The 13,082-nt window shown below is 38.2% G+C and overlaps 1 protein-coding gene across 4 annotated transcripts in view; it reads left to right on the top strand.

Moving 5' to 3' along the window:
• ARHGEF28 (Rho guanine nucleotide exchange factor 28) overlaps window positions 1–13,082 on the top strand; it is a 309,233-nt gene that overhangs the window by 208,756 nt on the left and 87,395 nt on the right. For all 4 annotated transcript variants that reach the window (XM_036886062.2, XM_036886063.2, XM_057494358.1 and 1 more), the window contains 2 exons: window positions 2,756–2,867; window positions 6,498–6,540. In XM_036886062.2, coding sequence (XP_036741957.2) covers window positions 2,756–2,867; window positions 6,498–6,540 — 155 coding nt within the window. The remainder of the gene's footprint in view (window positions 1–2,755; window positions 2,868–6,497; window positions 6,541–13,082) is intronic.

Here is a 13,082-nt window from a genome sequence, read left to right as displayed (position 1 = left end):
TCTTCCTCTGGTAACCCTATCATGTGAAAATTGTTCCTTTTGGATTGGTCACACAGTTCTCTTAATATTCTTTCATTCCTAGAGATCCTTTTTCTCTTTCTGCCTCAGCTTCTTTCTCTTCCTGTTCTCTAATTTCTATTCCATTTACAATCTCCTCTACCTCATCTAATCTGCTTTTAAATGCTTCCATTGTAGTTTTCTTTTCAGCTGCTATATTTTTTAAGGTGTCTATATCCCTCCTTAGCATGCTTATGACTTTTATTTTGAATTCTTTTTCAGGAAGATTGGTGATTTCAGTTTCACTGAGCCCTCTTTCTGGTGTTTGAAAGGTTTTGGATTGAACAAGTTTTTTCCGCCTTTTTATAATCCTATTGGATAGTGAGAAATATTAGGTTTGTGTATGCAGTGTCCTCTAGTTCCCAGAAGCTCTTCTCTTTGGAGGTGTCCAGTATTTGGAGCATCACAGGTGACTGGTGCTAGTGCCTACCCTAAAGAGTGAGCTCTTTCCTGCTTCCCGGATGCAGTGCCTGCCTCTTCTGTCAGGTCCAGTTAGCTGCGTGCGCAAGGAGCACCCTCTGTGTTATGCTGCTGTAGTTGCTGTACACGGGCCAGCCCTCTGGCTGGCCTGGCATGATGATGGGGTTGCAGGTTTGTGCGCAGTTACCAGAGGGGAGGAAGGAGCAGCAGGCTGCTTATCACAGTGGGGGGCCTCTGGGCTGCTTTGCCAGCCAAGGGGATGGAGCACCGGAGGCCCTGGAGTTCCCAACCTGCTGGGCTGAGTGTCCTGGGATGATTTTGTCCACCTGTTGCTTTTCCTGAATCCCTGATCCTTGAGCAGCCCTCTCATTGTTGTGAAGTCTTTCAAAGCGCCCACCTTTCTTTTGTCCCACAGCAGCTAGTTGTGGGAACATGCTGGCCACACACGGCTGGAGTCTCAGTCTCTGACCTTGGATTTCACCCTTCTAATCTCCAGAGCACCATGCAATGTGGGTTTGTGCTCCTAGAGTAGATTTCTAGGGCTAGGTATTTAGCAGTCCTGGGCTTCTACTCCCTTTCCGCTCTGATTCTCTTCTTCCTTCCAGTGAGCTGGGGTGGGGAGAGTGCTTGGGTCCCACCAGGTCGTGGCTTTATTACTTTACCCTTTTCTGTGAGATGTTCTCTTTTCCCAGATGCAGACTGGCTGGTACAATCTTATTTCTGGTCACTCTTTTAGGAATAGTTGTATTTGCTGTATTTTTATATTATATGTGGTTTTGGGAGGAGATTTTTGCCTCACTTCTCACACAATCATCTTTTTTCCCCTCCTCATCTTTTGAACAGCAAAGTCATGTGATATTTCTGGATAATAAGAAATGGGTATGATTGTTATGTAGATACCTGTTAGTTTTGCATTTTTGAATGGAATTGTGTAAAACCCATCATTACTTGGAATGAAAAGTAATTCAGTCTTTGTGAAATAGTTCCATGTTGTTAACTTTTATGAAGAATCTGTCCTATAAAATGTATCCTGCCTTGCCTCTGTAATTACCCTGTATAACTTTTGGCCAACGTTCTGAATAATTTTCAAAGCCCCGTTGTGAGGAAAAAGAATTACCATATGCAACCTCAGTGCAGAGGATGGCGTTTGGCTAAGGCCCTTGTGGCCAGCTCACTTGTAGGGGTAGAGGACAGCTCATGCTGCCCTTCTTGACACTGAGGCCTAGTGGGTCCTCTCTAATAAGATGGTCAGGGAGGCAGAGCCCATGGCCCTTTGAAGCAGAGTCAGTTTTCTGTTTCCAACTTTCCTCCAGGGCTTTAACTAAACCAGTGAACTTAGGGAAACCATGTGTTTTCACTTAGGTAGGACAGAAGAGACCAGTGCTTATGGAGCACAGTTGCTGATGGCTTAACTTTAGTAACAAATTTTATATTACTTCAAGTGGTATCATAAAAATGGTTTAGATCCATCCTAAGGCCTATTGGATGGGAGTTGGGTACCATAAATGGCTTTAAAGGGGTTTTATTGCATATTCATTTACATTTTCTAAAACATATAGGAAGACCATCTTTTAATCATCTTGGATTTTCACATATAAGCCAATATAATAATAGAAATGGTATGTAATTGGGAGAACAGGATCAAAAATGGCAGGTTACTTAAAAGGAATAAAATGAAAGATAAAAAAAATCAGTGATATTCAAACATCATCCTAGGAAGTGCTGGATTGAACATCTTTTGAAAGATGAGCACAGTCTAGGGGGATTTGTAAATGGACCTGATGCATTTTTCCCTAGAGTTTGCAGCTAACATTATAAACTTAAAAGCTGTTTGAGAGTTTTAGAAACTCTTATAATTGTGAGTGGCTATTCCTCTACCTTTTAATAATCATTAAATATAGATAGCAGTTAATATAGCATTTTGCTTGAACACTACAGTGTAAAATAACATAACTCAGGTGGAAAAAAATTCAAACTCATTGAACACAGAGAAAAAGTCATTTGACTTAGTTTTTCACTTTTAACCAACTTGAGTGCAATATCATAACTGCATCATAAAGTATACAGGTACTGTCTCTGAAAGCTCAAGTTTACTATAGCATTAACAAGGCAAAAATTTTAAGAGCTGTAAAGTGCAAACAGAAACAAAAAATAGTACATCAGAAATGTTCAGGTTGAATCTTTTAGAAAGAGACAGATTTAATAACATTCATGGTGAACACATACTTTCAAGTCCTCTGTAGAATTTTTCAAAAACTTTATTAATGGTCTCTTTCAGGAATCATTGCTTTCTGGAGTCCGCTCACGTTCTTATTCCTGCTCATCACCCAAAATTTCTTTAGGAAAAACTCGGTTGGTGCGTGATTTTACAGTGTGCAGTTCAAGTGAAGGTAAGCATTATTTACCACTTAGCTTCAAAAGCATTCTATTCCACAGCACATTTTTAGTTAGTAAAAGTACATAAATACACAAGAGTAGCAGGCAAGAATTTTTTATTCCATTTTCACAATTGATTTTTTATAAGCTTAGCAAAATCCTTTTCTTATTGGATAGCAGTCAAGTTACAGATTTGATTTAGATGAAATTACAAATATGTACACACCTCTTATTGCTTTATTCTTTGAATAAAATGTTTTCTTCAAGGATAGTGTAAATTAGAATTTATTCTGGTTCATTACAGTGAGAGCTCTGTAGAGGATTTTATTTAAGTAAATTTAAAAAATTACTTTTGTCCTAAATATAAATTGCTGAAATAATCTAACTCCTCAGAGGTAAAGTACTACAAAATAGATTTTCTTCCTTTCTTTATTTAGCAAGGGATTTAGAGAGTTGAAATAATAACATATCTGAAATATGAGTAAATATATCTCAACATTCTTAGTGGCAATGTAAGTAATCAGAAATATAACTTTTCCACAATAACATTTTAACTGAAATATAGTATACATGCAGAAGTGGGCACAAGTTGTCAGCATACAGCTAGATCTGGATGAATTTTCAAAAGTGAATTCAAACCAATAAATAGCTGCCCTTGTAGCCCCTCTCAGCCACCACCCCCATTTTCAACTTTATTTTGAAATGTAATTATTTCATACTTTCTGTACATATTTAATAATTACATTTAAAGGCATACTTGAAATATTCATGCGAATTTGTAATATATAGCATTATAATAAAGTTTTTGTCAACATATTAGGTAATGCTGTTTTTTTCTATTATCCGTAAGCATCTTAAAAGACTCAAAAAGCAAGAGATGTGCTTAAGCCTCCTCAGTTTCCCATTATAAAATATGGAAAATAGGGTTTTCTCCTTCCCTCCTTTCTCTTCTTTTTTCCTTATTCTTTATTCTTTTGCTTTATTATTTTTCATCTTTATGCCATGTGGAACAATGTCAAAAGCATAATCATTATGCTTAAAACATGTTTGGAAGATATTTAATAAATATTTGTTACATAAGTATATAAGAAAAGGTGCATAAAGTATAAAACAAGTGCTACTAGGTGGGTTTTTTCCTTTCTTGGAAGTCTTATGGGAAGAGGAGAAAGCAAGATGGATAATAAATGTCAGTTGTAATTACTCAAATGGGGAGACAGAGAAAAGGACTAAGAGAAAGAAAGGGTGCAGCTACCCTCCAGATCTCCCTAACCTTAGTTCAGGCTGGGGTTCTTTGTAATGCCAGCTTGCCACTTTTTCATGGATAGGCCTAGGTGGCCAACTAACTTTATACTGTAACTATTTGGAAAACATTGTTGAGTCTCCTGTGCAGCCTTGCCCTTATTTCTCTAGTGTCTCTGATTTTTAAAGTCAGATAGTTCTGAAGTTTGAAACTGTTGACCAGATGACTGAGAGAAAAATTTTTTTTATAAGGAAAAAGAGCCCTAATTTATGACTTCTTTAATGAATAACAGAGGCTTGCTTACAATCCTTTCATCTTTGCATTAGGCTTAGAATAAAAAGCTGATATTAATTCCTTTTTTATTATTATTATCATTATCATTCTAGTAAATACCTGGGGATAGTGAATATTGCCCAATATAAAATTTCAGTATATTTTGGCCTTTTACTCTTAGTGTTTCATATATAATACCCTTTTAAATGCAATTTCATTTTCTAAATACTGATTTACCAACAATTTTTGTGGAACTCATTAGTGTAAAGATGTTCTGAACCCTTACAGGTCTTATCTTGCATAAAAGTTTTATCTTTAGATGGTATATTTTAAAGAGGGCTATTTCAATGAAGTTTGATACTCTCCAGTTAGACAATTTAGGCTGAGGCTACACACTATGTGTACAGTGAGTCTAGTGGATGTTCTATGGTTGCAACCTTTTGGACTGATATCATTTAGGTCAGCCAAAATCAGGGTTTGTGAAGAGTAAATTAACACTCATGGAAGAAGGAATAATGTTGACTGTGTGTGGAGAGCACAGGTGTGAAAGGTTGACTAGTTCAAAGATGTATTCCACTGTTTCATTGTTTAGTTTGCTTAGATTAATCAGAGGTCTGATTAATTAACATTTGTGTTGCCATAAATCCTCTTTGGATGAGTTTTGAATAATCTAACAATTTTCCTCCATTTGAATAAAGAAAAAGTCCCCTTTTGCTCCAGTGGAAAGCTTCTGTATAAGAGCTATAATAGAGCTCATAAAGATAGAATTGTCTTTCAGCCTCTTTATTCTTACTTGTAATATTTTCTCTTCCTTGTCACTTCTGAAGGGCTACTGTCATTTCTCATGCATTTTTTGAGTCAAGGGTACAATGGTGACAACTTTATAATTTAATGCTTGTATACATAAAACAAATCCAAACCTGTAATTTCCTTTGGTACATTGTGTGTTTAGGTGGAAACGAACATTGTCATTATTGAAATAATTATAACTCTACCAAGATGGACAAAAGTGTTCCACATTTAAGAATTTGAGGATTAAAGTGAATATACTTTTGAAAATTAACTGTGCACTGATGGATGGGATCCTATTAGGCTTTGTCCAGTGCCTGAGACTTGTTACATAATTAGCTTGATTATTTTGGACATATGGCTGATTCTCTTCCACCTTGGCCCATTTACGATAAGGATAATGATTTCTGCCCGCTACTTAATTTGAGGAACATTTATAGTGGCAATAAGATAAAGCCTTCAAATTCTTCAAAGTACATTTTCTGCTACCTAAAAGGTAGTATTAGGTTCAGCATTGATGTTTGACATTTCAGGGAATGTGCATCTATCAGTTTTCCTCCTTACTTAGCTGGCTCACCTCCCTTTGCACGCTAGTTTTGCCTCCTCACGCTTCTGGATTGTAATGGTAAAGGATTTGTCCCTGCTGTGTAGATGGTGTGCTCCGCAGTGGCCGCTCCCTCCTTCAGTCTCTCTCACTGTCTAAATCAGTGTCTCTGCTCCATCCCTGTAGTAAGTACGCCAGCTCTGGAAGCAAGGTGGTGCAAAGCTGCTTGCATGAGCTTGCCCCTTCTATCCCACCTCGCCTGCCCCCAAGTCCAATGGGAAAGTTGGTCTCCCTTTTCTATGAGCCACAAGGCACATCTGAACTGGCTGCTGCTGGGATTTTATAAAGGCATTGAAGTTATGTTAAAAAGGGCTCTTCCTTATGCTGGCCTTCAAGACGTTTCTTTTCAGCTTCATTAAAAAGCAGCTAAGATATTTATTGATTCTGGATATTGGGGAGTTAGGGTTATGAATAAGGGATGAAGCTCTGGTGAGAAATATCCAAAAAGAGAGAACGAATTTTATGCACTTCTGAAAATGTTTGCTTCTCCTTGCTGATGCTAATTTAGTTCAAGTTATTAATTGTTGCCATGTGTTGGCCTCTCCCCATTCTCTCTAAACTAGGGACAACTGGTACCAGAGCAACACCCTACTTATATAAAATGAATTTCTTTCTCATTATTTTCTAACTGGTGGTATGTATAATGATAAAATAAGGTTGAGTGTGTGCGTTTCAGACTAACACATGACTGCTAGTTTGACTGCCTTAGTTTTCATTTTATTGTTCTATGTCTTGTAGAGCAAAGAGCTTACAGCTTACCGGAGGCACCAAGAGAAAAAAGGTATTTTAACTGTTCCAAATTTCCTGAGGGACTGCTTGATCCATCTTTGGAAATGTTTGCACATGCTTTTTGATATCTCTTTAATAGTTTTTGAGAGGTCTGTATGTAAGGAGCCTGCCTAAATCCTTTGCTTTGTCTGTAGGTTGGCCATCCTGCTCCTTTGAGTCCCCAGATGTGCAAGCCTCAGAACTGGGGATGGAGTGTTCTGTTTCAAATTATTTTCAAACACCTCCAATGTGCAGGACCAAAGAGAGCAGCAGTGTGAGGACCACCTGCTTTAGAAAGGCATCAGGTTGTCACTAGGTCTGTGTGGAATGACAAGAAGACTTACTATAGTAACAGGCTCCTAGGTAGTCAGTTACAGAAAGTGCCTGAGCATCTCTGCTGTGTCTCTTTATGGAGAATTGCTGAGAAATGTTAACTTTGAAACAAAGAATGACAGAGAAAGTACTATAAGCATTATCATTTTTCTTATTGATATCCAGATTTGAAACCTTGAAGCCTTAGCTTTTCTTTTGTCAGAAGGTAAAACTGTTGCTGGAGTAGTTTGGGAGGCTGACGAGTGCGTGGGCAGGATTGTTGAGATCTGTTGGTCTTGAGTAATGGACTGCTCATGAGTCACACTGTGAAGTAGCCCTGGGGGTTATGTGCAAAACGAGTGTCAGAAATAGCATAAATGTTTGGCTTTAACAAACCACATGAAAAAGAGGAAAATTGCTTTACTTTGATATTAATGCTGAAACTCTGAAACCTTTTAATATGTAAATCAACACAGACCATTTGTTTTATTGTAAATAAAAGTATCACTAAGAAAACATCTCCTTTTGGTCATTCCTATTTTTTTTGAGACCAGAACAGAAATTTTCAGATGATAACAGACAGACAGATGGAGCCCTTTAAGGACACAATGATGAAGAAGATGGCGTGGCAATGATGATGACGAGGAAGGTAGCAGAAGCAGTAACTGGCCATTACTGGGTGTTTTTGTGTGCCCTGAACTGTTCTAAGCAACTCATATTTATTACCTCATTTAAGTGACTTACCGACTGCTTCTGAAATTTGATAATCAGCCTGGTCATCATTTTGATTAACAGTCTTCTCCCTGTCATATTTTTAATGATTGGAGAAGTAATGGACTGATTGTAAAGATTTTTTAAAAATAAAAAATGTTTATTTTCTGTTAGGAGATGGATTTAAGATTTGTAGAGTCAATGTCATAACTGGTAAATAGCCTATAAAATGCTTTAACTTGGCTGGGATGCATATAGAGAATGTGCTTTTCTCTCTTATTCCTCATTTTGTCATTTCTGTTTTCTTTTCTCTTTGTTTGGTCTACATCCTGAAAGCATCTGACTTTTTCAGTCATATCACCTAGTGTATCTGGTAGAGTAGATCCTTCATCTCACTTGCGCTATTCCTGTTACCTTGTTGGACATGCCAGTAAGATCCTGGATGGATCTAAAGCTTTGCTTTGGTCATGTTGTAGATAATTACTTAAGGGTCTGCCTTCTTTGGAATTCTCTTATATTAATCATTCAGTTTTTGGAAAAGAATGCAGCTGGTAAAAAGGGGGCTCACTCTAGACTTCATAGGCTCATTTCTGCAGGAGCAGACACTCCATCTATTTCAACTTTTTAAAGATTATGTGGCATGACTCAGTTATTTTATTACCACCATTTATGTTAAATCTGTTATGTGTATTACCTTATATTAAAAAAAATCTTGGGAGTGGGGAAGATGGCAGAGTAGGAAGGAATGCAGAAACCTCCCACACATATGCCAAGGAAGCAACTACAGCAAATACAACTAACCCTGAAAATGACCCAAAGACCACAGGACAGACCACCTACACCTGGTGAAGAAGAGCAGACCACACAGAGAAGGGTATAGTGGCAGAGCCATGAGGCTTTCCCCCCTCCCAGTCCACAGGTAGGAGGACGAGGAATGGAGCTGGGAGGGGATAGGCACTCAGGGATTCTGTACACCTGGCCCTGGAGATCTGCTCTGGGAACCTAAGTCCACATTGTACTGGGTTTTGGTGATTAGCAAAGCTGGACACCAGGGATAGTTGAGCACTCTGGGAGGCTGAGACCCAAAACAGAGGCAGCAGTTTGAAAGATTGACCAACAGTAAGAAGGGTGCCAGGGGGCAAGGGTTGAATGGAACTCTCACTGCAGGAGAAAGGGAAAGTGGCTGACATTTCCCCAGCCTTCTTTGGCCCAATAGGTCAGGCACTCACCAGAGCCCCAAATGCTCCATGCTGTTTTCTGGCAGCTCAGCCCTGAGGCACTGCCCCATGCACTCAACTGCCTGCCAAGCCTCTTGACTCAGCAGTGTCAGACTTTGCTGCCTGGTGGGCAGAGGGAGGATTTCCCAGCTTTCTTGGCCCTTTTGCAGCCCAGCTGGGAGGCACCTGAGGGAGCCAACTCTGGCACTTCTTCCTCCTCATAGGTGGCTCAGCCCAGTGCCATGTGCCCCACCACTGCCATTGCACAATCATGTGCCCACCCAGCTGCCCTGTGACCACCCTGTCCACCCCATTAGTCCAGCAGCACTGCCATTGCTGCAGAGCATGCAGAGGGTGGCCCTGTGCACAATGATCCCAGAAGAAGCTCCTCTGCTTGGCTTAAAAAGGGCCAGCTGAGGTGAATTGCCATCCATAGCAGACTGGGATAGACCACTGCTGGCAAACAGAAAGACAGCCCCACTCATAGCCCACCAACAACAATGGGGCTCCACTGCAAAGAAGAACGAGGCACTAGACAGCAAAGAGTCATGAGCTTCTGGTCACCACAGGATGCTTTCTTCATAAAGCCATTACTCTCTAGATCAGGAAGCATAGCAGATCCATGTAATACAAAGGAAGAAACACAGAAACCCTGACAAAATGAAGAGGCAGAGGAACATGTTCCAAACAAAACTGCAAGACACCAGAAAGAGGTCTAAATTAAACAAGATCACCAATCTTTTTGATAAATGTTTTGAAGGATGAATCATAAATATGCTCCCTGATCTGCAGAAAAATATTAATCTCACTTAGGACTTCAACAAAGAAATAGTAGAGTTGAAAAAAGAGCCATTCAGAGCTGAAGACTACAGTAACTACAATGAATTATGCAATGGACAGAATGAATAATAGATTGCTTCAAGAAGAGGAGACAATCTGTGAGATGGAAATTAGAGAACAGGAAAACAGTAAAGATGAAGAACAGAAAAAGAATTTCTAGAAACAAAAGGATGCTGAGAAAGCTGTGTTACAATTCCAAATGAAACAACATTCACATAATAGGGGTATGAGAAGGAGAAGATAGAGACAAAGGGTAGAAAGTCTCTTCAAAGAAATAATTGCTGAAAACTTCTCCAATCTGGGAAAGGAAATAGACACCCAGGTCTTGGAAGTGCAGAGAGCACCTAACAAAAGGAACAGAAATCAAACAATGCAGAAATAAATACAACATTCCAAAATTTGTGGGATGCCTCAAAAGCAGTTCTCAGCATGAAGTACATAGCAAAATAGGCCTACCTCAATAAACAAGAACAATCCCAAATAAACAGTCTTAAATTCACAAAGAAACTAGAAAAAGAAGAACAAATGAAACCCAAAGTTAGTAGGAGGGACATAATAAAGGTCAGAGCAGAAATAAATAAAGAAGAATAAAACAATAGAAAAAAATCAATGAAACCAGGAGCTGATTCTTTGAGAAAATAAGCAAAATAGATAAACCCCTAGCCAGACTTAACAAGAAAAAAAGATAGGGTACACAAAATCAGAAATGAAAAAAGAATAATCACAAAGTTCACTACATAAATGCAAAGAATTATTAGAGAATTCTATGAAAATTTATATGCCAAATAAATTGGACAACCTAGAAGAAATGGGAAAATTCCTAGAAAAATACAGCCTTCCAAGAATGACCCAGGAAGAAACAAAATCTAAACAGACCAATTACCAGCAATGAAATTGAATTGGTAATCACAAACTCCCAACAAATATAAGTCTTGTACCAGATGGCTTCACAGCTGAATTCTATCAAACATTTAAAAAAGAGCTAATACCGATTTTTCTTAAAGTATTCCAAAAAGTAGAAGCTGAGGGAATACTTTCAAACTCATTTTATGAGGCCAGCACCACTCCAATACCCAAACCAGTCAGACATTACCAAAAAAAAAAATTATAGATTGACATCCCTGATGAACACAGATGCAAAAATCCTCAAGAAAATATTAGCAAACTGAATTCACAACTACATGAAAAGGATCATCCATCACAACCAAATGGGATTTATTCCAGGGATGCAAGGATGGTACAATATTCGTAAATCAATTAATTGATACACCACATTTACAAAAAGGATAAAAACCACGTGATCATCTCAATAGATACTGAAAAGGCATTTGACAAAATTCAACACCCATTCATGATAAAAACTCTCAACAAAATTGGTATAGAGGCTATATACCTCAAAACCATATGACAAACCTATAGCTAACATCATATTCAATGGTGAAAAGCTAATAGTTTTTCCTCTAAGATCAGAAACAAGACAAGGATGTCCACTCTGACCACTTTTATTCAACATAATACTGGAGGTCCTAGCAATGGCAATCAGACAAGTTAAAGAAATGAAAGGCTCTAAGTTGGCAAGGAGGAAGTTAAACTGTCACTCTTGGCAGATGTCATGATATTATATATAGAAAACCCTAAAGATGCCACCAAAAAATTAGAACTAATAAGTGAATTCAACAAAGTTGCAGGATATAAAATTAATACACAGAAATCTGTTATGTTCCTATATACTAAGAATGAACTAGCAGAAAGAGAAATCAGGAAAACTATTTCATTCACAATTGCATCAAAAAGAATAAAATACCTGGGTGTAAACTTAACTATGGAGGTGAAAGACCTGTACTCTGAAAACTATAAGACACTCATGAGAGAAATTAAAAAAGACAAATGAAAATCTATCCCATGTTTACAGATAGGAAGAATTAATATTGCCAAAATGGCCATCCTGCCCGAAGCAATTTACATATTCAATGCAATCCCTATCAAAATACCGAAGGCATTTTTCAGTGAACTGAAAAGAAGAGAAAATAATCCCAAAATTGGACTGGAACCACAAAAGATCCCTAATATTCAAAGCAGTTCTGAGAAAGAAAAACAAGGCTGAGTGTATCATGCTCTCAGACTTTAAGGTATACTACAAAGCTACAGTAATCAAACCAGCATGGTACTGGCACAAGAACAGACCCACAGATGAATGGAATAGAATATAGAGCCCAGATATAAACCCACACACATATGGTCAATTAATACATGATAATAGAGCCATGAATATACAATGGGTAAAAGACAGTCTCTTCAATAACTGGTGTTGAGAAAACTGGACAGCTACATGTAAGAGGATGAAACTGGATTACTGTCTAACTCCATACACAAAAGTAAACTCAAAATGGATTAAAGGCCTAAATGTAAGGCATAAAACCATAAAACTCTTAGAAGGAAACATAGGGAAAATTCTCTTGAACATAAGCATGAACAATTTTTTCCTGGACACATCTCCCCAGGCAAGGGAAACAAAAAATGAAGAAGTGGGACTACATCAAACTAAATCTGTACAGCAAAGGGCACCATTAGCATAACAAAAGTGATCCTAAAGTATATGGGAGAATATATTTGCAAATGATTTGTCCAAAGGGGCTAACACCCAAAATATATAATTAACTCATATGCCTCAACACCAAAAAAAAAAAAAAACCCGATTAAAAAGGGGGTAGAGGACCTGAAGAGACATTTTTCAAGACATTTTCAAGACATTTTCAAGACAAAGAAGAAATACAGATGGCCAATAGGCACATGAAAAGGTGCTGCACATCAGTAATCCATCAGGGAAATGCAAATCAAAACCACAGTGAGATATCACTTCACACCAGTTAGAATGGCCACTATCAAAAAGTCAAGAAATAACAAGTGTCAGCCAGGATGTGAAGAAATGGGAACCCTCCTACACTTATTGGTAGGAATGTCAATTGGTGCAGCCACTGTTGAGAGCAGTGTGGAGGTTCCTCAAAAACTGAAAATAGAAATTCCGTTTGACCCAGTAATTCCACTTCTAGGAATTTACCCCCCCAAAAAACAAAACCCCTGAATTGAAAAGATAAATGCACCCCTATATTTATTGCTACATTATTTATGATAGCTAAGTGATGGAAGCAGCCATAGTACCCATCAATAGATGAATGGATAAAGGTGATGTTGTGCATATATACAATGGAGTATTATTCAGCTATTTAAAAAAGAGAAAGAAATCCTGCCATTTGCAACATGGATGGACCTAGAGGGTATTGTAAGTAAAATAAGCCAGGCAGAGAAAGACAAATACCATAGGATTTCAATTATTTGTGGAAGCTAAAAACAAAACAAAATGAACAAAAAAGCAGTAGGTGCATAGACACTGAGAAGTAACTTGTGGTTACCATGGGTGAAGGGTTGGGATGAGTGGATGGGGAGGGTGAGGGGGATAAAGGGGTACAAAAATTCT

Source organism: Manis pentadactyla, chromosome 2, assembly GCF_030020395.1.
Source record: "Manis pentadactyla isolate mManPen7 chromosome 2, mManPen7.hap1, whole genome shotgun sequence".
NCBI classification, from domain to species: Eukaryota; Metazoa; Chordata; class Mammalia; order Pholidota; family Manidae; genus Manis; species Manis pentadactyla.
Note: the sequence above shows the minus strand (reverse complement) of the source record. Positions and strands in the feature narration are given on the sequence as shown.